The following is a 25,341-nucleotide window of genomic DNA, read 5'->3' on the forward strand; positions in this document are numbered from 1 at the left end:
AATAATGTAACATTTTCTCAGGTTGTTATTTAAATAAAGAAACAGGTTTTGCTGATTTTAAACAAGTTAAAAAATAACAATGTGCTTCCCACAAAGACTGCATCCAAGAGCCTGAGTCACATTTCAGTTACTTAAAAAGAAATTGGCAGCTATAATTTGTTCATAAAGAAAATTAAGCCCATTGTTATTATTATATACGATTGTATTATTGTTGTTTTTGTGTCATTATGGTCATGACAAGCAATGCGATATGAAAATAATGCGAAACAATAATGCAAAAATAACACCTGGGCTGCGTTTCTCAAAAGCAGCGCATTGGTGCCAAATTCTGCCAATGGTTCTACGATCTCAGCTCTGGATGTTTTCGTACGAAACCACGAAAAACACCTCGTTATGTTCTGAATCTGATGAGACCCACAGTCATTGTTTCACCCTTTTTTGTTTGACAGGGAAATCCTCCAATCACGCATCTCCAACTACACCCCCATGCGTGGCGTTTTCAGGAAGTGATACTAAATGGAATTTCTGCCTTTCCCCACGTGAGCCTCCATCGAAGCACCACGCGCAGCAAGACCAAACCGGCTGCTAACGATAAGTATATCACGTCACTGGGAAACAGCGGCGAGCGAGCTCTGGACCACAAAATAACTGCCGTACGGACGCGGCGGAGCGGATCATTCTAGTCTGTGAGTAACGTTACGCTGCAATAATGCCTGTTAGTAAAAACGCTGCGAGTAATTTAATCACGTGTTGAAGATAAAATAATTTTGAAAGGATGGTTTTGCACGAGCGGCGCGTGGCAGCAGGGATGTTCTCGGGCGCGAGAGGCCCGCGCGCAGGGCTGCGTTAGCCAGTTAGCGCATCAAACTTTGGTCGCTCTTTTCTCTTCCACCCACAATAAGCCTTCTTTTAATCAAGTAACAATTCTGTCTGATCTATGCAGATATCACTGTGAATGATCCGCCTTTAAAATCTCTGATAATTCAAGCACTTCGCGCTAGCAAGCTAAAGTTGGATTCTCTTTTTCAGCAGGTCCAGACAGCGCGAGGAAGATGGCGGACGACCCCAGCGCAGCGGACAGGAACGTGGAAATTTGGAAGATTAAGAAGTTGATCAAAAGCCTTGAGGCGGCTAGAGGGTGAGGCTCGCTTTGTCAGTTCCTCTATATTTGTACACAGGTGTTGAATGACAAACAACAACACCTCTGATGTGCGATTTGATTCGTTCTTTGGGGGGGGACCACATGCTAACCAGCTTGCTAACAGCTGTTGTAGAGAGCAGCATGGTGGACAGAGAACGACACCGCGCATTGTACAGCTCTTTATTTCCAAAATATTGCGAGTTGTATGATAAAGAGCGGGAAATGTTATCTGTGGTGTCGTTTGAAATGTCAAGCACCTTCGGGACGACGCCTTTAAGCAGGCTGGTGGAGGTGACGTGTGCTTTATAGGAGAAACTGCTAAATAGCCTTGATTTTTGGGGGTTTTTGTGATATAATAATAATAATAATAATTATTATTATTTTTTATTATTATTATTTAAATGTTGGATTGTATCATCCCGGTGTGATATGTTGTTGTAGTTGTCTTAGTGTATTAATTCAACCAGTCGCCATGAGGACTGGAATGTTAAAAACATAGTTCAAACCAAAAATTAAATGTCTGTCATTTACTCACCTATTAAGCCTCTATGACTTTATTTCCATGTATATAAAAATACATCAAATATAAAAGGTCTTACAAAATGTTAAGTGCCAGTCACCATTCGTTTTGTTCCATCGTTTTTACAGTGAATTTTTTTTTTTTACAACATGAATAAATTAAGAGGTGAGCTACCCGTTTAATGCTCACTCAAATGTACTGAATATACCTTGCGAAATATACTCCTAAACAGTTTAGATTGTCAAAGTGTCAAGTTAGCCTGATGCTTATGCACTACTGTTCAAAGGAACATTAAATTGATCAAAAGTGACAGTAAAGACATTTATAATGTTTCAGAAGATTTCTATTTTAAATAAATGCTGTTCTTTTGAGCTTTCTATTAAACGAGGGGGAGGGGGTGTATGTATTGTTTCCACAAAAATATGCAGCACTGCAACTGTTTAACATTGATGATAATAATAAGAAATGTTTCTTCAGCAGCAAAGCAACATATTAGAATGATTTCTGAAGGATCATGTGACACTGAAGACTGGAGTAATGATGCTGAAAATTCAGCTTTGCCATCACAGGAATAAATTACATTTATAAGTATATTCACATAAAAAAACACTTATTTTGAATTGGAATATTTCACAATGTTTACAAAACAAATCTTACTGACCTCAAACTTTTGAACGGTACTGTATGTTCAAGAAAAGGTCTCAGACTCTTATATTCGCCTCTTCCTCAGAAATGGCACCAGTATGATATCCCTCATCATCCCACCTAAGGATCAGATCTCGCGTGTTGCGAAGATGTTGGCCGATGAGTTTGGCACTGCTTCGAACATCAAGAGCAGAGTCAACAGACTGTCTGTGCTGGGAGCCATTACCTCTGTACAGCAGAGACTCAAACTCTACAACAAAGGTAAATATGTGGGTTTATTTTCATCTAAGAGCCATTTAACTTCTCAGATGATGGAATTTCATTGTACCCAGCATATTTAAGTTTTCCAAAATGGTGCAGTTAAAACATAATCTGGCAGTTGATATACATTTGCTGTGTATGTGTGGGTATGATAGAGCGTGGCCCCTGATTTAATCTTTTAGGTGTGGTCTCTCCTGATCCCCTCTCACGAGTTTGCTGTTTATCTTGCAGTGCCTCCTAATGGCCTGGTTGTGTATTGTGGCACCATTGTGACAGAGGAAGGCAAAGAGAAGAAAGTAAACATTGATTTTGAGCCTTTTAAACCAATCAACACATCCTTGTATTTATGTGACAACAAGTTCCATACTGAGGTATCTATCTATCTATCTATCTATCTCTCTCTCTCTCATTTACACTTGGCATTAACATGTGACCTGTATCTGGGTATTATCCATATACTCTGAAAAGACAAGTGTAAAAGCGTTTGTGATTGGAATGTTATTTGACCTGTGTTTCCTGTTATTGAGGTAGTCGAGGACGCGTTGTGATCAGATCTCAGTGTAATGTAAATTAAATCTAGCCATCGTATCTGCATTTACAGGTTGAAGTCATAGGAACCGCTGCATGTAGCTAGGTATTTTTGTGAGACAGTCGAGGACAGAGTAGAATGTATGCATTGTCTGTAAAGGATGCACAATCTTCGCACCACATCTGGCAACGATTTCAGACCCATATGTCCTTTTACCATTTTGATCGCGGCATCTATGCAATGTAGGCCTATTATTATTTGCAGCCTCCCTCATTTTACGAGATTTGAAACTTGTAGCCCGCCACTGCAAATACAGTAGTTTTTAAAAAAAACAAAAAAAAAAACACCACTTTGCACCAGGACTATTTTTCCATTTACAGGCTTATTTTAAATATTGTGTGGGAAACCGAGATCTGATCAATTATCCAGATACCAGTGGTGGACAGTAATGATGTATTTTTACTTTGTTACTGTATGTTCAAGTATCTACTTTATCTGAGTATCTTTATTTCAGGAAGCTTTTACTTCACTACATTCCAAAGCAGCATATCTTACTTTTTACTCCTACATTTCATAAAAACATGGCTTTCGTTATTTTGAACTGAAGAAATCATCACCTGCTCAGATGCGGTAGCAGTGTCTTGATTCATAAACGAAGATTCTTTTCAGTTGACCTGTTAGATCAGTTTTGGACCAATCCGATTTCATCTGTTCTCAAGTCAAAAACTCACTGATTCAAATGATTCGGTCAGAGTTGCCAGTTAGCGATTCACTGGATTCACAAGTTTGGCTCAAAAGGCACTTTTCCACTGTGTTGTATGACTCGGCTCACTTTACTTTGGCTCAGTTTGCTTTTCCATTGCAGTTTAGTACCGCTTCAGTGGGTGGGATATAGACTGATCGTTATAGTTGCGCTGCCACCTCGTCCACTGACCACAATATAGCCTTTTTTTTTTTTCTTTTCAATTTTCATGCGACAGTTGTTTAAAGCAAGTCGTTTAAACAAAGTTGTGCAAACAAATGGTACTGTGGTGGCTGTTTCTGACTATTTAAAGGGAAAATTCACGCAAAAATGAAAATTACCCCATAATTTACTCAGACTTAAGCTATTCTAGCTGTATATGACTTTCTTCTTTCAGCCAAACACAATCAGAGTTAAATTAAAAATATCCTGGCTCTTCCAAGCTTTATAATGGGAGTGATTGAAGGATGAGATTTTGAAACCCAAAATGTGCGTCCATCGATCATAAAACATACTTCGCGCAGCTCTAGGGGGTTAATAAAGGCCTTCTGAAGTGAATCGCTGCGTTTGTGTAAGACAAATATGCTTAGTTAAAACTTTATAAAGTAAAAATAACGAGCTTCTGGCGCAACAGGCATACGCATTTGCGTCCAAAACTTTCTGCGATGCGTAGTACACAATACCATGACGTTCTACACTACGCTATGACGTACTACGTTATGTCCTACGTTATAATGCGTAATACGTCATGTCATTGTGTATTACGTCATGGAAGTTAATGCTTTTTAGATGTAAGTTGAATGCCTATGGCTGCCACACCGGAAGCTCGTTATTTTACTTCAGAAGGCGTTTATTAACCCCCTGGAGCTTCGTGGAGTGTGTTTTATGATTAATGGATGCACTTTTTTGGGGCTTTAAAATCTCATCCTCCAATCACTCCCATTATAAAGCTTGGGTGAGCCAGGATATGTGACATGAGTGATCTGCAGTGTTTACATGTCACATTTTAGTATCGGTACAGCTCACTTGGAACCTCAAGTGAGGTGGTACTGAAGTACTAGGTACTATACACTTTGGAAAACCCCCAAAAGTGAGTTGTACCATGCAGTGGAAAAGCGCCAAAAATGAGCTAAGAATGGGAGATCCTTGTGCACGTGCGACTAGTGGCACGAAAAGTAAGTTACGAATGCTGAATTTTAGGAATTATTGTAAATGAATCACATTTAGGTCATGACTGTCAGTTGTCAGTCTGCTATAAAAGGGTGAGATTTTTAAGCCCATGGAAATGCTTGAATGAGGGTGTGGTTTTATTGGCCGTGTCCTGAATGGCTGATCGACTTTTTTGGATCACTGTGATCGCATGTTAAGTCCAAGTGTAAACTCTTTCTATCAGTCCATCTATTCGTCTATCTATCTATCTTGTAAAACATTGTAACGGCTATTATAATTTTGTATGTTCACAGGCTCTAACAGCTCTGCTGTCAGATGACAGCAAGTTTGGCTTCATTGTGATTGATGGTAGTGGTGCCCTGTTTGGGACTTTACAAGGCAACACAAGGGAGGTGCTGCACAAATTTACTGTGGACCTGCCCAAAAAACACGGTAAACATGTCTTCAAATCGCTTGCTGTGACTCTTTTTGTTCTTTTATAGGATTTTTAATTCACACACTTGTTTTCTCTGTTTCTCTAGGTAGAGGAGGACAGTCCGCTCTTCGATTTGCACGTTTGAGAATGGAGAAGAGACATAACTATGTGCGTAAAGTAGCGGAGACAGCTGTGCAACTCTTCGTGTCCAATGACAAGGTCAACGTGGCAGGACTGGTTCTCGCCGGATCGGCTGACTTTAAGACGGAGCTCAGCCAGTCAGACATGTTTGATCCAGTATGTTGTCTTACCATCAACTGATTAGCAAACTTAATTCAGATTTTTGGTTCTTTTCTGACTTTGGTTCTTCTGCGCATTTAGAGGTTACAAGCGAAGGTTCTGAAGCTGGTTGACATATCATATGGAGGAGAGAACGGTTTCAACCAGGCCATTGAGCTCTCAGCGGAAGTGCTGTCCAATGTCAAGTTCATCCAAGAAAAGAAACTAATAGGTAGTTAATCCAAGAAGCATTTACAGGCTTGATAAAGGTGATAGACATGCAGGGAACTTTTTTTTTTTTTTGAGGCCTAAAACACTGGGCTTTCAGTATTTTTATGGTGCTTTTTTCTTGCGTAGTGACTTGTGTCTCTGATTTCAGGCCGATATTTTGATGAGATCAGTCAGGACACAGGGAAGTATTGTTTTGGAGTGGAAGACACACTCAAAGCGCTGGAGATGGGAGCGGTGGAGATTCTTATAGTTTATGAGAACCTGGACACTATGCGTTATGTCCTACGTTGTCATGGAGAAAATACTACACCAGAAAACGGTATGCACACCCTCACTCTTGTATGTGCAATTGCACAATATTTGCAAAATATAAAAGGATTCCTTTCTCATTTTAATTTCAATGCTTTTTTTTTTTATCAGATGAAAAGATACTCTATCTGACACCAGAACAGGAGAAGGACAAGTCTCATTTCACTGACAAAGAGGTAAGTAAAACCATGTCAACTAAATTCAGATTATTGGTTGTATATGATTTAGCAGATTTTCTTATTTATTATAAAAAGTAGTGCAGATGTTCCAATGGCTGGAACACTTCCCCTGAGTGACTTTGTGGAGTTATAGGGCCATACTTAAGCAAACATTTATGATCTCATTCCCTGAAATGAGACCAGCAGTCTCATTTCAGGCTATGAGATAGGGTATCATCAACCCATTAGTACAAAGCGCATTGCAGTTCTGTTTTGATTTATCAGGATTATGCATTGCAGGTCCTTAAGTCTGAGACTACAATGAATATGTAGGATTCAAATTCTTAATTTTAGATCTCCATTTCTTAAGCAAATTTGTGACATCTGACCATGTTAACTCAAATGGCCAGATGTTCTTAGATCTCTTTGGATCATTGTCAAGTCATGATGAAGAACATGACCTTCAGGTTTCACACAAACATGTGGAGCACATGCAGCGCATTAAAGCAAAAGATTGAAGTGCTACACTTAAAAATAAAGGTTCCAAAGGATTTTTCGTTGAGGTGTTTCTGGTGGGCGTTTAAGGTGCGTAATTCAAAAGATTTATGAGATGAAACTTGTAACTACTTGCAAAAGAATATGGTTTGTAGGGCTGGGATAATAAATTGATGCGTTGTGATTCGTGGATTGATTCTGAGATTTTCAGAATGCATCGCGATTCTCTCTCAAATGGATTTTGGGCTTAGTTTTTAACAGCAGATGGCGCTCTAGGCTAATTTTTAACAGCACGCTCAAATGCTCACAAAGAAAAGCACTGAAGAGCGCTTGTGCGTTCAGCTGAGTCTGAAAATGTACTTGTACCTCAAAATGCTTTTATGACTCAATTACTTCACAGCGAATGTTCCAAATGCGTTTGTCCGTTTGTCAGAAGTGCAATTTTGCGGATCGTGCATCAGAAATAGAAGGTAGCATCTGTTTGCTGTCGGCGAATTGGCACATGTCCATTGTAGACAGAATCACTGATTATAATGGGTTCTATATGCTTTTGACGCAACGTGTCACGATATTCGCATCAGATATAGAGTGGTGTAAACCTGCCAGTTTACACCATTGCTACTAGAACCGAGGTTGTATCATTTTCATTGCAATGGCTATTATATTTCAGTGTTTTTGTCAGTTTTCTGCTGCCAAACTTCCAGTGAAAACAAGCGTCTAGCATTCAGATAACATGCTTTTTCTTGTTTTCCAAAGGAAAAATTAATATGAATGTTTCTTGTTTGCTGATTTGGTGCTGTTATAATATACACAATTAAAGTTTCATTGCCAAATTTCTAAAGTGTTTATTTAACTCTTATAAATATTATTTCTATTCATGTAGTTTTTTTGCTCCTTGGAAGCTAATAATGATATTTGAACTATTTAGTCAAATCAAATCTGTTAGGTAGCATTCAGTGACATTCTTTTAAAGGTCCCGTTTTTCGTGGTTTTTTTGAAGCTTTGATTGTGTTTATAGTGTGCAATATAACATGTTCATGTTTCGCGTGTAAAAAAAAATACAGTATTTTTCACATAATTTACTTATCTGTATACCGCTGTTTCCACTGTCATAAAAACGGGCTGATGACTTCCTTGTTCTATGAAGTCCCTCCTTCAGAAATACGTAACGAGTTCTGATTGTGCCAGCGGTTCCTGTGTTGTGATTCGACAGCAGCTTCTGCTCCATCTTTCAAGAATAATCTTGCGCGAATCCGGCATTAAATGATTGAGATTGAGGAAGCTGTCCTCAGCAGAATGTGCTGCACATAGTTTTACATGTGGATTATAATTTTCGGGAACCGAGTTAAACATAAATTGTAACCATTGATCTCTAAGTACAGCGTCCCTGGGAAGGCCAAACAAAGGTGATTGGACTGCGGGATGAAAATAACAGTGTTTCGACGACATGGCGACAAACACACTCTACAAACGCAACTCTTGCTCTTCTCCATGGGAGCGCAACAAGACCACGCCCCCTTTTTTTGTGTATTCCTGTGGGCGGAGGTTAGTCAAAAAACTGTTTTAGTGACGTCATTAAAGAAGGAAGTAGAGGGATGTAGTCCAAACTGGCCGTTCGATGTAGGCGACTTCTGTTAAATAAAATATCTCGCTTGGCATTGAACTTTGAGCTTTAAAATTTTACATTTTTTATTTATACTCTAACAACAACATTACACACTAACTAAAGTTTGAAACATGGGATCACGAAGAACGGGACCTTTAAAATGATATAGGGGTGAATCATAATAGTTTCCTGGAAAATCCAGCCTCACCACTGTACCAGCGGATGAGTCTGGTCGGCCATTGAATCAATTTGATTTCTAGGGCGGAGCAAATCCGAGCAAACAGGAAGCGGAGTAAACCAGTCAGAGAAGGGCGGATAAGAGGTTAGCAAAGCGACGAGAGTCAACAGCGAAAAGTATATAATTAATGTGTTTTTGGTCATTTAAAACTGAATTCACGGCTGAATAGAACAAACTCTCGGGTCTCGCATGCGCAATCTTTATTGACATTGAAGGGACTTTCGCCGCACTAGAGTGACGCTGTTTGCGTCACTGAAATAAACAAATGTGATTGCACAGTACGGTTTGGAGTTGACTCGAATCGCGACGGAGGGCGGACTGACCAGACTGATATATCTTGTAGAAGATATATCAGTCTGGCCTTGCCAGGCAATCATAGTAGTAGTAATAATAATAATATACAGCAAAATGTATATTCTCTAGTCTAGTCTCTTATGCTGACAACAGCATTTGTTTGATCAAAATATAGTAAAAACAGCGGCACAGGCAATAACGTCAGCCGCGCGTTCTCGTGCTCTTCTCTCCAACAGAGAAGTGACACACACCCACCTCGTTGACTCCAGTTAAATTGTGCTTGTATTGTGCATTATTTTAGTCGTTCCTGCAGGTTTTGCGCTCACACCACTGATCTATATTAGTGGAGCGCACAAGCCACACTCAGTCTCGAACAGCTTGTGAGTCACAAGTACCAAAATGAGAGGCTTACTGCGCTTAAACGGTCAAACGCATACAACATTGTCAAAATGCCAGTCTTGGTGAGTATTCAGTTAAACACTGTCAGTTTTGGAACATCAAATAGTTGAGAAGGAGAACACGTTATGTAACATTGTATTGGGTCTGTGCATAAACTCTTAAAGTGACAGCAGTAGTCCAATATTCCTGCTGCTGTCTGTCATGTTAATCAAAGAACAAAAGACAAAGAAAATCACATTCTGCTTTTGACTGAATACGTTTTATAACTTTAATGGTAAGCATTAATCTGTATTTAATTTTTACAATGAAGTCTACAGAAATTAATCAAATGTAAAACACTGGATGTTATTTTACATTTGATTACTTAAATTTCTGGAAAAACTTAGTTTCATAGCTCTTTTTATTCTATTGCATTTATTTTTGCTGTTGCTTGCAATTTTTTTATTTTTTATTTTTTTTATTACTGACTTTTTGCTTGTGTTTTTTTTATGAAAAAACTTTGCATTGAAGAAAAGTAGATTTTTGTTTGTATATGCTGTCAATTTTAGTTCTTAGAAAGAAAATTGAAATTGGCAAAAATTGGTATTGGCAGATCACACTAACAAAAAGAAAACTGCAATTAGTGCAACTTTACTTATATTATCACTAGCTGAAATTGATAATCAAGAATATTCAGGGAAGACAATATTTGATGGGGGCAGTAAGGGACCTAGATAATGGGTTGGGGGGCGCTGACCCAAAAGAGATTGAGAACCGCTGCAAAAGATGAACCATTTTGGGTTCCCTAAAGAACCTTTCTGTGAACAGTTCTTAAAGGGTTAGTTCACACAAAAATGAAAATGTCATTTATTACTCACCCTCATGTCGTTCTACACCCATAAGACCTTCTTTAATCTTCGGAACACCACAAATTAAGATATTGTTGATGAAATCCGAAGGCTCAGTGAGGCCTCTAAAGAAAGCAAAGCCATTGAAACTGTCAAGATCCATAAAGGTACTAAAAACACATTTGAAACAGTTCTTGTGAGTTCAGTGGTTCTATCTTATTATAAAGTGACAAGAATACTTTGTGCACCAATAAAAACAAAATAACGACTCAACAATATTTCAACAATATATAGTGATGGGCTGATTTTCAAAACACTGCTTCATTAAGCTTTTGAGCTTTATGTATCTTTTGTTTCGAATTAGTGATTGGGATCTCCTATTAAACGGCTAAACTGCTGAAATCACGTGACTTTGGCGCTCCTTTTAAAGGGATAGTTCACCCAAAAATTAAAATTGTCATTTACTCTCACTCGGGTTGTTCCAAACCTATGTACATGTCTTTGTTCTGCTAAACACAAAGGAAGATATTTGTAAGAATGTCAGTAACCAAACAGATCTCATCCCCCATTGACTACCATAGTAGGAAAAATAAATACTATGGTAATTGGGGATGAGATCTGTTTGGTTACTGACATTCTTGCAAATATATTTCTTTGTGTTCAGCAGAACAAAGACATTTATATAGGTTTGGAACAACCTGATTGTGAGTAAATGACACAATTTTCATTTTGGGTGAACTATCACTTTAAAGGTTTTTTTTTTTTTTTTTTTTTTTTTTTTTTTTTTTTTTTTTAATGGCAATTTCAAGGCATAGAACATTTTTGGAAATATAAATAAACCCAGAAAGTTTTGGAAAAGTTGTGGAAGTTTGTTTCAGAAATATCTGTATGAAAAAATCGGGACCTGAATTTTGGCCCATGATTGCGAATAATGCAGTGTTTACTCATTCCTGCAGGTTTCGTGCTTATAATGTGGGAAATAAATACCACAAATATTTATTCACTACAAAATGTAGTTTAGATGAGTAGATGAATCCACACAGAAAATCAGATCAAATCAGTAATTTGAAAACAGCTTGAATGATTTAGCCAAATGGCTTCACTTCAGCACATCACGTCTGCACTACAAGCATGCTGCGATACAAGACATTAGCTTGCATTTCGGGACAGTTAATAAAATTGTGACATGCCCAATTGACCAATGTTGCATAGTCACAAAACTTCATCATTGCACTTTTTTTTTTTTAAAGTCTTGCCAATGTAAACGTATACATAAACAGAAAGAAAACGTGTCAGTGTTGGATGCGTGCATTCACCACATGCACACTTGGTTGTAATGACCGCTTGTCCCTTTTGTGTTATTTACTTTGCACTATAACCAATGTGTGATGATGTATAATGCTAACAGTGCTGTATATGTTTGTTTTAGACAGGTCAGGAGCATGAGCTGATCGAGAGCATGCCACTGCTTGAGTGGTTCGCCAATAACTACAAGAAGTTTGGGGCCACGCTGGAAATCGTTACAGACAAAAGTCAGGAGGGCTCGCAGTTTGTGAAAGGCTTCGGAGGCATCGGTGGTAAGTAGTCTCCACATATTACAATTTGTTAGGAAATTGAAAAATATATCAATACAGTGTTTCCCACAGGATTTTTATGTTATTGTGGTGGATGGACTTTGGTCCCTCTAGGAGGGTCTGGGGGTGCATGTCATTTTAAAAATTGTTTACATTTTAAAGTTAAATTCATCAATCTGGAGCACTTTGAGAGTTCAAAATTTAGAGCTCCAAACCATAATCAGTGTGAAAATTAAACACAGAAAAGAGTGCATTGACTGCTTGTACCTGAACTTTAAAGGAAACTCAACCCTCTTTTAGTGGGGAAAAAAGGTTAACAAACTAAATGAGTCTCTTTACAAATTTAGTGAAATGCTGTAATAGTCAACTATGCAAATGTGAAAATAATACGCAAGTAGCATGAAGTTCACTGCATTCATTCACTGTGAACTGAGATGCGGAGTCAATTGCGTGTGGATCGCGTGAGCGAAGTGCGCACTTCTCTTTGAGCAGCGCAAACGGACATTCTTTTTTGCGATTTGATAAGGACACAAAGCCTTATCTCTTTCAATTTTAGTTTGCTTGACAGCAATGGCACAAAACATGACATTAAAGACCTTTTATGTTATTATGAGAAGATTAAATATATTTTTGGGCCGCCACAGTCTAGGTAATGATTGGGAAGCACTGAAATCTATTTGTGGTGGTCAACATTGATATTGTGGTGGGCCGCCACAACTAAATCAATGTATGAGAAACATTGCAATAATATAATTGTTCTTTTTCTTTTAGGAATCTTGAGGTACCGGGTGGATTTCCAAGGCATGGAGTACCAGGGAGATGATGATGAGTTCTTTGATTTAGATGACTACTAGGTAGTCGGGACTGACACACAATTCAAATATAAGATTCCCACCCCCCCCCTTCACCTACCCCGCAAACGGCAGGGGAGCGAAGGAGATCGAATCAGCAGGAGGGAGGATAAGAATTTGAGAAGATGGCGGATGGTCTGCGTGTCCCTGGCTTTAGAATACAGCGACTCCATCTCTGGACTGGAAGAGGCAGAGTTTTCTCCTCTCCACTAATTAGCAGGTCATCGCAACAGCATGGCCATGGCCCATCTGCCTGTCCTGCCTCAGCTCTTCACAAAACACTCTAGGCTTTCAGATCTACTTTTTCTTCCCTTCTAATCTCACTCCTTTCTTCCTTTTGCCTCTCCTTTTATAATGGCATCTGCTGCTGTTGTATTTTATTCAAAATGTATTATATTTTCTCTTATTCAGTGTATGAAGAAAGCAGTAGCAAACTATTAGAGCAGTACTGCTTACCTAGCCACCTCAAGCCCATTGCCAGGCCTGCGTTTTAATTTCCTGGTTAGCCCAGACTTGATTTGTTGCCTTGTTTCTGCTGTAAACTAGTGTGGTGGTGATGCACTCTGAGCCAGCGGTACACCCTGCTCCTCCTATCGCATTGTGCCCACGTTGAGGCGTGTCTTGCTCTCAAATGGACCATATTAGTAACTGGACCCATCCCTCCATGAAGACCGAGAACCGTCTTTTACAGTACATTTCCCTCACTTGTTTTCCTCAGACCCCAGGAGATGCTACTTCTCGAAATAAACTATATATGAGTGCCTGAATTTTGCAGTTTGTGAGATGTGAGCACAGTGTACCAGCATCTGGACCCTAACTTCAGCCTCCTGCTGTTTCCGAACATAAAATCTTAGCTCAAGCCTTCAGCACTCATTGGTATACTGCGGCTTTACCGGCAGAACACATGCATGGGAATGTCCATACGGACCGATTATGGGGTGGGGGGTTACTGTGTTAACTGTGATGTGTGAGTGAGTATATGTCAGTTCGGCTGTTTAATTCCCTTTTAGAAGTCACATCCCCGAGCCTGTGCCCTGCCACAGACTACAAGCCTCTAATTTCTTTCCATTTTGTCCAGTCATATTTTATTAGCAGATTGGTTTTTGAAAAGACAAGCTGCAAATCCAATGACATTTTGGACCTTTAACAATTATGGCATGATTGGTGGTCTGGCGCCTACTAAAACGAACGGATAACCTGATAATGTAAAAGGTGAAAAAAAGGAGAGAGAGAGAGAGAGAGAGAGGAAAAAAAAAAAAGATCCAAAACATGGGCCCACAATATTTTAGCAGATATTATGTTGTATATTTTCTCATTTTCTTTGATCCATCACTATTTTGTATAAATCATTTGTTACATCTGGACAGACATTAAACGTTCTCATTGTTTGCAAATTGCACTTATAGCTTGTTTATTTTGCAAAGCTATTTTATCTTGATTCTGAGTTTTAAGGTTCAAAGTTTGAAAAGATTTTTTTGCCTGCCAAGTTAACACATGCAGGTTGAGGAGAAAGTCAATTAGTTATAAGGAATATAAAGGGAAAGTGAATGTAAGTATTTTTTTTTTTTTTTTTTTTTTTTTTTTTTTTTTTTGTTTATGGTGCATTCAGAATTTGATGCATTTAAAAATTTTAAAAAAAATGTTTATATCTACTTATTGCTTCTGGTGTTGTTGTCACCAACATACAATCAAGGAATATTCTTAATATGTGAATCATTGGGGATAACCCCATTCTTTACCCTAGCACCAGACGCCAGCCAATAGCTGTTCATTTTACAAAACGGACAAAACCCTTTTTGTCATTCAGTGACCAACCACGATTGTTGTTACAGATTATAATCATGACGTAGTCTGTCTGTGCCCGCTTTGTACCTTAGCAGCAGGAATTATCCAATCACAACGCGGACAACGCCCATTTGGTCACGTTTGGTTATTTGACAGCCAATCGGTGAAATCGAATCAAGTATTCTCTCGCCGCCTCCTTTCGTGACGTGCGTGTGTCGCAGGGCGGGGTTTCCATTTTCACTGCGAGTTTCGGGGAACAAACATGGAGCCGGAGATGGAGGACAAAACCTTAGAGCTGATGGTGAGTACTCGGCTGTGCTTTGAAAAAGCTCTCTTGGTATGTTCGGAATACTTTCGAGTTTATAAATCCATATAACCGGTTATAAGGACAGCCTGGTTGAACATAACTAGCTTGTGGGTAGGGATCGGTTGAGTTGAGGGGGGGGGGAAGGAGGGGTGAGGAGCGCGAGAGAGAAATGGCTGGCTAGGCTGACAGGGAGGGCCCTACTATATATCGCTGGCTCATTTGGTGGTTTCACATCTCTCCCCCTTGATACAACAGCTGAGGCGTTAGTATACAATGCCAACAGTTGTTCTTGGTCGTGGTTGATGATATTTATTGAGCTAGTGGCGGAAGGTGGAGGGAGGGAAGCTGCCGCGGCATCGTGGTGAGTTCGAGTCTCATCGACTTTAGCCGGTGACTTGAGCTTCACTGCGGCGCCTCTGCGCCACTCACTCCTGCCTATAATTTGGTAGTGCGGACGAGTTGTGGTTCATATCAAGTCTCAGAAACCTTAACCATGTTTAAAAGTGTTTAGAACTATAATTTCTCTCGCGCAAAAACGCCTCGTTTACTTTTCACGACGCGTTTTAATTGGGGTTTAAAGCTGCGTAATAGGAAGTAACCGCTCGTGCTGTCAATTTGCAAATGACGTTTCTGAGCCGAACGATGGGCAAATACAAACATTGTTAACTATTATAGGAATCATGGTTGAATGTGTTTCAATATTTTGGTTTTAGTAACCATACATCTTTTTAGTGAAATACAAATATTCATTGTTGATGTGAAAGAAGCAATAGCAAGCGGCTAGGTGGCTAACCGCATCAAACCATTAGCCTACGCGAAGCAATTACGATATTTTCTTATTAAACTTATTGATTTTTGTTTCGGACTTTTGTGAATATAAATTTCATGATACTAACAATAAAAATAAACCGAATTCCTCCAAGTTTGTCCTTCACTAGTTGAACATCATATTTGACATGATTTGCTTCTGTGTATTCTCATATCAATTTTAATGAAATAAAGCATTTATAATCTTAATTTAAATATTTATTATAGTGCCTTTTTAAAATAACTGTATGTCTTTATTAAATATGCCATTAATTAATAAGGTTGTCTCTGAATCAATATCTGCCAGTCAATACAATATCATTATAGAATCAGTTTTTCAGAGTGGATTTGCTTCTTGTTTCCATGGATACACTGAAAAGGGTAGGAGTGAATGCTCTCGAGTTTGTCCACTTGTATTATAAAGCTTGAGAAAGATAGATGGCTTTTGCTTGAAGATAAAAAGCCACGTGCATTTGTATATAGACTGCAGAGGACTCATAATGAAACAAAAACTAATACAAATGACAAAAACACTACAAAATACTAAAATTATAATGAAATCATAAAATGTTAAAACAAACTAATTTGAAATATTAACAAAAACTATAATACTACTCTCTCAGTGATGGTAAAATAACACTGGTGTCTAGCTTCGATTTCACACCCCTTTGAGTCCACAGAGCTTTTGCCCAAGTTTGTAAAGAGTTTGGCTGATATTCGCGATAAGAATGGTGATTATGAATTAAAGCAGGTGCTTAGTCTCGAACATTAAGAGCGACGATATGGATCATGGCATCATCTCTGTCTTGCCTGTGTTTGGGATGTAAGCATATCCTTGTGGTGGCCTTGGCTAGGGGACAGCTGTTGACACGATACCCAAACGCCTACACACCCTGCCCGATCCCACGTCTTTACTGCATGCTGATGGAGAATCTGTCCAATTATTCAGCACACAGAGATCGTAGGCTGGTGCTCAGTCCTTTCATCTGCTTTCCAACAAACAATGCAATGAGATTATGAACATATGCAAGCAACTGATGAAAGGGTCATGTTTAGTGTCGCAGTCAAGCGGAAACCTTGTATCTCCAAAAACACTGCTTTTCAGGAAATGAAAATTAAAATGTATATCCTTTTTTTTTTTTTTTTTTTTTAAATAATTAAACTGCACAGTCTGTCAAAGTTGATATTGTATCTTTATACACAGCCAGACACTTGCATATGTCATTAAATCATAAGTACAATGGATATACAAGGTTTTTGACTCGAGAAATTCAGACATGTGTGTTTTTTCCGTCAGTAAAACAACAGTTATGCATTATGTTCTCGTCAACTTACAGGTTATCAACTTAAAGTTTACTGTAACTATGTGGGTGCTCAGTTTTTTTTTTCTTTTTTTTTTTTCTTCTGTCATTTAGACAAAATATGTTATTAAAGTGTAAGTGCTACACACAGGCTATTTAAGACAGTATTGGCTATGACTTGATGACAAATGCTAGACTAAGACACTTTTCTCCACTCTTGAAATACATGAAACATTTGCCTATATATAGTGCTTCTTGAGTAAAGAAAACACTACTTCTTCAAAGAACCAAACAGACAAGCAGAGATGGTCCAAATTGTGTGTGGCACTTCATTCGTGATTGAGGTTTTGCAGACTGTTTGAAGTTATGAGGTTGAGTCACAAGCTCTTTTTAAATAATTTTTATTGGCTAAAAATTTGCAAAATCCACAGACTGATGTAAAGGTACTGACCAATAATATTGATGTATGGAGAGAAAAAATATAGAGATGCAGTGTTTTTAGGAATAGGAGTGATTCTCATTTATATTTTGGTCCTCGCTTTGCATTTTTGGTTCAATTTTATTTAAAGCCAACATTGTGAAATAATAGTGTGATTTCTTCTGCAGAACACCTCTGTCATGGACTCGCAGACTGCAGACCGCTCCCCAAAGATCACAATGTTCAAGGTGAGGTGGATGAGACGTACTTCCATGTTTGTCAAAGTCTGTAAAAATAATAAACGTACTACAATAAGGATAATTTGAGTAGCCTCTCCCTGGGCTATGAAGGATTTTCCATATTGAAGTACTGTTGACTTGGGTGTTTTGTTGTAGGGCATGGCCTAATCTTTGTCTGGAAAACCTCTGTGTCCATTTACGCAAGCCTTAATTGTATCCGTGTTTAGGATCATTGTTTCTTCTCTTGCATTTTTGAGATGTTCTGGGTAATTACAGTGTTTTAGAAAGAAAACTCTTATCACCAAGACTGCATTTATTTGATCAAAAATACTGTAAAAGCAGTAATACTGTGAAATATTATTACAATTTTAAAATCATTTTTTTTGTTTGTTTGTTTGTATGGATCTATGTTAAGATGCAATTTATTTCTGGCAAAGCTGAAGTTTCAGCAGCCATTACTCCAGTTTTCAGTGTCACATGATCCATCAGAAATCTTTCTAATTTGCCTATTTGGTTCTAAAGAAACATTTCTTATTATCATCAATTATAATCAATGATGTTTAATGGAAACTGATACATTTTTATTTAGAAATCTTTTGTAACATTATTAATGTCTTTACTGTATGTCACCTTTGATCAATTTAAGGCATCCTTGATGAATAAAAGTATTAATTAAAAAACCCAAACATTTGAACCCCAAACATTTGAACGGTGATGCAAGTCACACTTCAAATTATCTGAATTTGATATTAAAACAAGTGGCATCTGCAAACATAAAACGCTAGACCTTTTTCTCACTCAACTTCACTTATGAGACATTTGTGCACTTACTTTTAACAAAACCAAAGTTATTTTAGTGTATGTATGAGATCAGTTCCCCTGAAGCTCACACAGATGTCCTAGCAGAGTAATCACACATTTGACTACCAGAAAATGAAAATGTCCAGATTTATTTCAACAAAGCACAACAAAGCACCAAACATCTTTTTGTGAAATGTTTTACAGTTTGTTTGCTTTTTTTTTTTTTTTTTTAAATGTCATTTAAATGCTCATGTAATTTTGTGGGGCTGTTTGTACAGAGCAAGTTAAATGAGTTATGTGATTTAAAAGCAGGAGAATTTTATGTAGAAACTCCTATCACTGTATATTTATTCAGTAACTGTATGCAGCTTTTTAATAGTTTAACAATTTTCTGAGTAAATGCATATGCCTTGAAGTACATTCTCCCTTTCCAATACAGATTTTGCTTTTTGCCTCATCTAATATATCTTTATTTGTTTTTCCTTATACGATTCTCCCAGCCTATCTTTATCTGTCCTCAGGTGACTAATGGACCCTTGACAGGCTCTAGGAAGCGGCCATCGGAAGGAAATTACGAGAAGGAGAAAGACGTGTGCATCCAGCTCTTTGATCAGTGGTCTGAAGCAGACCAAGTGGAGTTTGTGGAACACCTGATCTCACGCATGTGCCATTACCAACACGGCCACATAAACTCCTACCTCAAACCCATGCTCCAAAGGGACTTCATTACGGCACTGCCAGGTATTACATGTAGCCTTAAGATTAAAGAGACCATGTTTGTTTAAGCTCATTTTAGTATGTCTCTAAAATTATATATAAAATAAGTTATATTTTATAAAAGTTGAAATCAAACTTTCATTGCAATCAAAGTAACCCTTTAACATAGATGTTTCTTATTGTTCATGATTCATCAGTGCATGTTATTTTAAGTATAAAAGTTCTTGTTCATATTTCATCAGAACATACACTATCAGTCAAAAGTTTAGGGTCAGTAAGGTTTTTAAGAAATTAGTTTAGGGCCAGTAAGGTTTTTAAGAAATTTATTCAGTAGGGATGCTTTAAATTGATCAAAAGTGACAGTAAAAAAAAAAAAAAAAAAACAGGAATAAATTACATTTTAAAATATACTGAAATAGAAATCATTTAAAAATCTAATATTTCACAGTATTACTGTATTTGATTAAATAATCAAATAAAATGTGTATCTTGCTTCATCTCTGAATTTTTTTTGTTAGCTGACATTACCAAACCATGTTTTTATCTCCATTTTTGTATTTATTGCCCACTTTTTACTGAGTCGCTTCCTGATGTATACACTTTTTTTTTTTTTTTTTTTTCTTTTTTTCTCCCTCATTCACTTTTTTTTTTTTTTTTTTTTTTCCTCCATATAATTGATCCTGTCCTATCCTTTGTGTTGATGTTAAGAAGACATATTCTTTAACCAGTATTCTTATATATTGTTTTTCCTGCTTTTAACGCTTTCATTCTTTTTCCTTTGTGTTCCAGCTCAGGGTCTGGATCATATAGCGGAGAATATCTTGTCTTTCCTGGACGCACGCTCGCTGTGTTCGGCTGAGCTGGTGTGTAAGGAATGGCAGCGTGTGATTTCCGAAGGCATGTTGTGGAAGAAGCTAATCGAGAGGATGGTTCGGACAGACCCGCTGTGGAAAGGCCTTTCAGAGAGACACCAGTGGTGAGTCATGGTGCTGATATGACTGTTTACATCCCCAAACCCCCTCATTTATACATGAGGTTTAACAACAACCTCATCATTATATCTCAGTGGTGTAATTCTCCACCAGACATGCTTGGAACCTCCATTTAGGCTGTCTTGTACATCTTATTTGGCCTTGAATTATGAAGGGGCTTGTTTATGTCCGTTTATCAGGGATGTTTATTGCTGTTTGCTTCACAGGGAAAAATACCTGTTCAAGAACCGCACAACAGAAGTTCCACCAAACTCATACTACCGCTCTCTTTATCCGAAAATCATTCAGGACATCGAGGTGGGCAAAGCATCCATTGTTTCTTTCTGTGTTGTCCTTTTATGAGTGTAATATGTTGTTAACTCTTGTCTGCTCATGGCAGAAATGTTTTTAAGGAAAGGGAGGTACTGCGAGAAAACGCTTTTATTCAGAAACATGTACCACCTGAATGTATTTTAGATTTTCTATCTTATGTTAAGTTGAAATGCTTTATATAATGTAAATTTTATGGATGATATTGACCTTTTTTGCCATGTAAATAGCCATGATGCTATCATGGTGTAAAAACTTAATAAACAAACAAACAAACAAGGAAAGGGAGGTAGTAACTCTGAGCATTTGTTTGTTCATTTGAGCAAGCAGGAGCAGTGATTTAACCATGCAGCAGGCTCTGTCTTTTTCATAGCTGCCATCTGAATAATCGGAGTGCACAGCCATCAGCTATTTAAATACTACATTTACAAATGTAATATTAAAATGGTCCACATTTTTAGTTAATGTCAGTGCATAATCATTTTGTAAAATAAAATTATTTGAATTACTTGCTGTTCCTGCTCCCAGACCATCGAGGCGAACTGGAGGTGTGGCCGACATAACCTGCAGAGGATCCAGTGTAGGTCGGAGAACAGCAAAGGTGTTTACTGCCTCCAGTATGACGACGAAAAGATCATCAGCGGACTTCGAGATAACTCCATCAAGGTGTGACCGCACTCTGCCTGTGTATTTCTTGTGAACCTCGTGTGGGTTTACTGAAGTCATAACTGGTAAAAACCACAGTCTGATTGCATCCTTATGCAGGTGTAGTTTAAAAATGCTAACCACATTTGACATCAAGTGTGTTTTTGTGAAATATGCCCATGACGTGTTTAATCACATTTTGCAAATGCACGATTTTGTGACTGGTTGGAGTTCAAAGGGGTTCAAAATGTCCGCATTGAGATGGAAGGACGCTTTTAAAAGTCTTTAAACTGAAACATGTTTTGAGTTTTAGATTTACACAGTTAAAATTCTGTAATGCTGAAAATTCAGCTTTGCATTACAGGACTAAATGACATTTTAAAGTGCATTTAAAATAGAAAACAGGTCCTTTAAATTGTAATATTTCATAGTATTACTGTTTTTACTGTATTTTTATTAAATTAATGCAGCCTTTGAGAGCATAAGTGTTTTTTTTAAAACATTAAAACATCTCATTGGCTGACAGCATTGGCCAAAATATCTCCACTAGCAATGTGACATTATTGGATGGTAATTTAAATTTTGCAATAATTAGTCCGGTCCCGTTAAAAGAAGTTTACATTTGAGATTGTGAAATTCATGGTGTTTGCAAATGTGAAAAGATGTCATGTGTGTTTGTATTCAGATATGGGATAAACAGACTCTGGAGTGTTTGAAGATCCTGACAGGGCACACGGGCTCTGTGCTGTGTCTGCAGTATGATGAGAGAGTCATTGTTACCGGTTCCTCTGATTCCACTGTCAGGTCAGATTTCTATCATTCTCTCACTTTCTATAAGTCCTCTGTTCATTTCTCCCCCCCCCCCCCCCCCCCCCCATATCACTCCACATGTCTGTTCAGTTGGAATGAGTAAGGGACTGATAAAATCTGTGCTGACTTCTCTTGCCTTCTCTTTTTACCCAGAGTTTGGGATGTGAACTCGGGGGAGGTTCTGAACACTCTGATCCATCACAACGAGGCTGTGCTCCACCTGCGATTCTGTAACGGGTTGATGGTCACCTGCTCGAAGGATCGCTCCATCGCCGTGTGGGACATGGCCTCTCCCACGGACATCAGTCTCCGCCGAGTCCTCGTCGGACACAGGGCCGCCGTCAATGTTGTCGACTTTGACGACAAGTACATTGTCTCTGCCTCTGGTGATCGGACCATAAAGGTCAGCACTCCAATCTCTGAATGACTGTTGTCAGTGTCAATCAAACCACAGATCAATGCTCTTAGAGTTGTATCTGATTTCAAATATATCTGCATCCAATACATATCACAGGGAGGTGACTCTTCTGTATTTACGGATTTCCATATTTCTCGCCCCTTGAAAAGTTTGACCCACGTGAATTGCGTAAATATGAGGCAAAAAATGGTTTGGGGTGGTGGTGGGGTGGTTTGTGCTGGTTAGGGCTGTCCAACTGGCTGAAAAACTAAATTTGAATTGTATATTTAAATAATAATAGTATTTGAATTATATTCAAATTTAAAAGACTATTTCAGTTAGAGGAAAAAAAAGCCCTCTCCTGAGGGCACAATGAGCAACATATTAATGCACAGCATTAAATTAATTCAAAGCAATGAAATGACTGTCTGTAAAAACTGACACTGTGCATAATGTTTAAACTAACATTCATAAATAAAATATCTTCATACATATAATAAAATGTTCAAACAGTTATGAACATAACAGCATTATGTATTTATGCATAGTTGAATAGAAAAAGCCGAAGTACCAATCTCACAGTACTTTTTTGCTTTTAAAAACATGACATGCAGTGGAATGAAAACCCTCATAAAGTCTCAAGACTTTTTTAAGTTGATCTCTTAACTTTACATGGCTTTCTAAACATGTGGCTCTCTTGTGAGACGCAAGTGCAACAGTCAAAGATGTCAGTCTACTGCATGTTTACATAGAAAACAATGGTAAAGCAGTGCAGAAAATGTGTTTTGTGTTTGAACGGCTTGGTTACGGTTTTGACGTAATCGAGATCTTCTCCGCATTGAGCCTCTCTATTTCTGCAGTGTTTTGGATCTAGCACCGCATCTAGTGGGTTCAACTGGATAGGCTAACAAAAACATTAAAATGCAGCAATATCATCACATCTTGTGCACCATTCCCTTACGCACACCTAAAATTCAAATGCACCATTTTCCCCAAATCCAGCTCTGGAGGGCCACTGTCCTGCAGAGTTTAGCTCGAACCATAATTGAACTCTCCTACCTGCAATTTTCTAGTAACTCTGAAGACCTTGACTAGCTTGTTCAGGTGTGTTTGATTAGGGTTGGAGCTAAACTCTGCAGGATAGTGGCCCTCCAGGACTGGATTTGAGGAACCTTGCGATAAGGTCTCCCTGTGGTTTTTCCGTCAAAATAAAAGCTCAGTGGTTTAGTGCTGAAGTGGACTAGACTACATTGTCATGCAGCCAGGCTTGGACTATTCAGGTGTCCACTTGATTTGTCAAAAGCCAGAAATATCCAGCAGGGGGCAGCAGTGTAACGGTTTCTCAATTCTCTGTAGACTGGAGAAACGCTACAGTCTGCTGCCCTTGCCCAGAGTCCTCTTCAGCACTTGTATTCTCCAGCCGCGCTCTACTAGATGCTGGATTCGGGGCAATCGGGATTCCAGGAACAGACAGCCCTGAGCCAGCACACCCATCGCTCTGGGAGGGGTGCCAAGTCATTCTGCAGCCCCCACCCTCTGAAAACATTCCCCAAATAATGAGGCAGGGCAGTATGGGCTGGTGTGTGTGGGTTTCTAGGGTTGTTTTCACATGTGCGCACACACAACTTCCTGAGTTTGAATGTACTGGTGCTTTAAATATGCCAGTGGATTATTCTAAAGAGAAATTACACTGGTTAGAAAAAGAAATATAAAGTTTTAAAGTGATTAATGTTTAAACATCATGTGATCTAATGTGTAATGTGTTTTGCAGGTGTGGAGTACAAGCACCTGTGAGTTTGTTCGGACACTAAACGGTCATAAGCGAGGAATCGCCTGCCTACAGTACAGAGACAGACTCGTGGTCAGTGGCTCCTCAGACAACACCATCAGGTGTGTGCTAACAAACAATAATTTGAGTTTACATATACCAGTAATTGGGTGAAAAAATTTCACCATAGGACAATTTAAGTACTTTTTTGCCACCTAATTTTCAGTAGTACTTATTTAATTTTGTAATATGACTATTATATTTATCTATTCTTTTTCCCTTTTTATTTATTTATTTATACTTATTATTAATTTATATTTTTTTATACTTTTTTTTTTTTTTTTCTTATTAATCTCATGTAGTTTATTTGTATTTATTCTTTCCATTTCATTAAATTAGAAGTGCAACAAATGCTATCATGATCTCTGAACTAAGTTTAGGTATAATTCTTTTTAAATGTAATAAATGGTTATAAAACATAAGGCTAATTTTTTATGTGAAATAATCTTTATTTGTCTGAAAATGTGCAAAACAGTGTTAAGGGTCTTGATGGTAAACTTTATTTTCTTTATTTTCTTAATACTGAATATAACCTTATTACCCTAATTCGGATTTTCCTTGTTGGTATAATTGTACTTTTGTGGGTATAATTTGACCTGGATTCACCCAGTTCGTATTACTTGCATTTGATTTATTTTCTCTCAAAATCTTTAATCTCTTTCTCCAGGCTGTGGGATATTGAGTGTGGAGCATGTTTGCGGGTTTTGGAAGGGCACGAGGAGCTTGTTCGCTGTATTCGATTTGATAACAAGCGGATTGTGAGTGGAGCGTATGACGGGTATGCCCAAGTCTGATTTATTCAAAATTGAAGGGAGTTTTATTGTTTTGTTTTTTTTGCATTGCAGTGCATTGAAAAATAACAGAATGTAGAAAAACTATTTTTGCAGCTGTTTGCCGACAGCCAATAAAGATGTGGAGGGGAGGTTCATGTAAAAAGCCTCAATAATATTAAAAAAAGTATTTCAAAATTGTAGCCTTGGGGATTGATGACTTGATGAATTAAGATGCACATTTTAAAATAAATCTGTTAGCAAACTTTCTCCTTAAACTCTCTGCACTACTATTGCTGTAATGCATTGTAGTCTGGAGGATTAACTTTAAGCAGATTTTTTTTTTTTTTTTTTTTTTTGTCTGGATTATGGCTGGTTTATTCCTGGCCTTAATGTGAATAATCTCTTTATTCTCACATCTTTAATTGCGGAGTTGCATTTGTCTGCTCCCTGTGCTCCAGTCATTAATCTGATACTTGAGCAGTACATCATACCCACACAGCCGAGGGAGCAGTCACTTTTAATCCTACA

General features: G+C 38.1%; 2 protein-coding genes across 8 annotated transcripts in view; both read left to right on the forward strand.

The window, feature by feature from the left end:
• Positions 1 to 515: 515 nt before the first annotated feature.
• etf1b (eukaryotic translation termination factor 1b) lies at positions 516 to 13,911 on the forward strand. Of its 2 annotated transcripts, none has more exons than XM_048177136.1 (11): positions 516 to 686; positions 1,030 to 1,138; positions 2,392 to 2,567; positions 2,799 to 2,938; positions 5,302 to 5,440; positions 5,530 to 5,720; positions 5,805 to 5,934; positions 6,082 to 6,252; positions 6,354 to 6,418; positions 11,689 to 11,836; positions 12,605 to 13,911. In XM_048177136.1, exons 2-11 carry the CDS (start codon positions 1,053 to 1,055, stop codon positions 12,685 to 12,687), a joined length of 1,329 nt encoding a protein of 442 aa, XP_048033093.1. In that variant the 5' UTR covers positions 516 to 686; positions 1,030 to 1,052; the 3' UTR covers positions 12,688 to 13,911. The 2 variants fall into 2 exon arrangements, with proteins under 2 accessions (XP_048033093.1, XP_048033097.1); XM_048177140.1 differs by having other exon boundaries at positions 1,033 to 1,138.
• A 704-nt stretch (positions 13,912 to 14,615) lies between these two features.
• The window catches only part of fbxw11b (F-box and WD repeat domain containing 11b), a 14,216-nt gene continuing 3,490 nt past the window's right edge, over positions 14,616 to 25,341 (forward strand). Inside the window, exons 1-10 of one of the 6 annotated variants that reach the window (XM_048177097.1) lie at positions 14,616 to 14,770; positions 17,491 to 17,550; positions 18,864 to 19,083; positions 19,849 to 20,035; positions 20,258 to 20,348; positions 20,889 to 21,026; positions 21,691 to 21,809; positions 21,969 to 22,218; positions 23,984 to 24,102; positions 24,708 to 24,818. In XM_048177097.1, coding sequence (XP_048033054.1) covers positions 14,732 to 14,770; positions 17,491 to 17,550; positions 18,864 to 19,083; positions 19,849 to 20,035; positions 20,258 to 20,348; positions 20,889 to 21,026; positions 21,691 to 21,809; positions 21,969 to 22,218; positions 23,984 to 24,102; positions 24,708 to 24,818 — 1,334 coding nt within the window. In that variant the 5' untranslated portion in view covers positions 14,616 to 14,731. Of the gene's footprint in view, positions 14,771 to 14,962; positions 15,138 to 17,490; positions 17,551 to 18,842; positions 19,084 to 19,848; positions 20,036 to 20,257; positions 20,349 to 20,888; positions 21,027 to 21,690; positions 21,810 to 21,968; positions 22,219 to 23,983; positions 24,103 to 24,707; positions 24,819 to 25,341 lie in introns of those variants that run through there. The other 5 variants (XM_048177093.1, XM_048177127.1, XM_048177119.1 and 2 more) reach the window with 5 other exon arrangements.

The sequence above is a fragment of the Megalobrama amblycephala genome, linkage group LG2 (genome assembly GCF_018812025.1).
Source record: "Megalobrama amblycephala isolate DHTTF-2021 linkage group LG2, ASM1881202v1, whole genome shotgun sequence".
Classification (NCBI taxonomy): domain Eukaryota; kingdom Metazoa; phylum Chordata; class Actinopteri; order Cypriniformes; family Xenocyprididae; genus Megalobrama; species Megalobrama amblycephala.

Coding starts and splice junctions, on each gene's coding strand:
- etf1b (XM_048177136.1), top strand. CDS start 1,053: ATGGCGGACGACCCCAGCGCAGCGGACAGGAACGTGGAAATTTGGAAG. Junction 5,935..6,081: donor CCAAGAAAAGAAACTAATAG/GTAGTTAATCCA, acceptor CTCTGATTTCAG/GCCGATATTTTGATGAGATC. Junction 11,837..12,604: donor AGGCTTCGGAGGCATCGGTG/GTAAGTAGTCTC, acceptor TTTTTCTTTTAG/GAATCTTGAGGTACCGGGTG.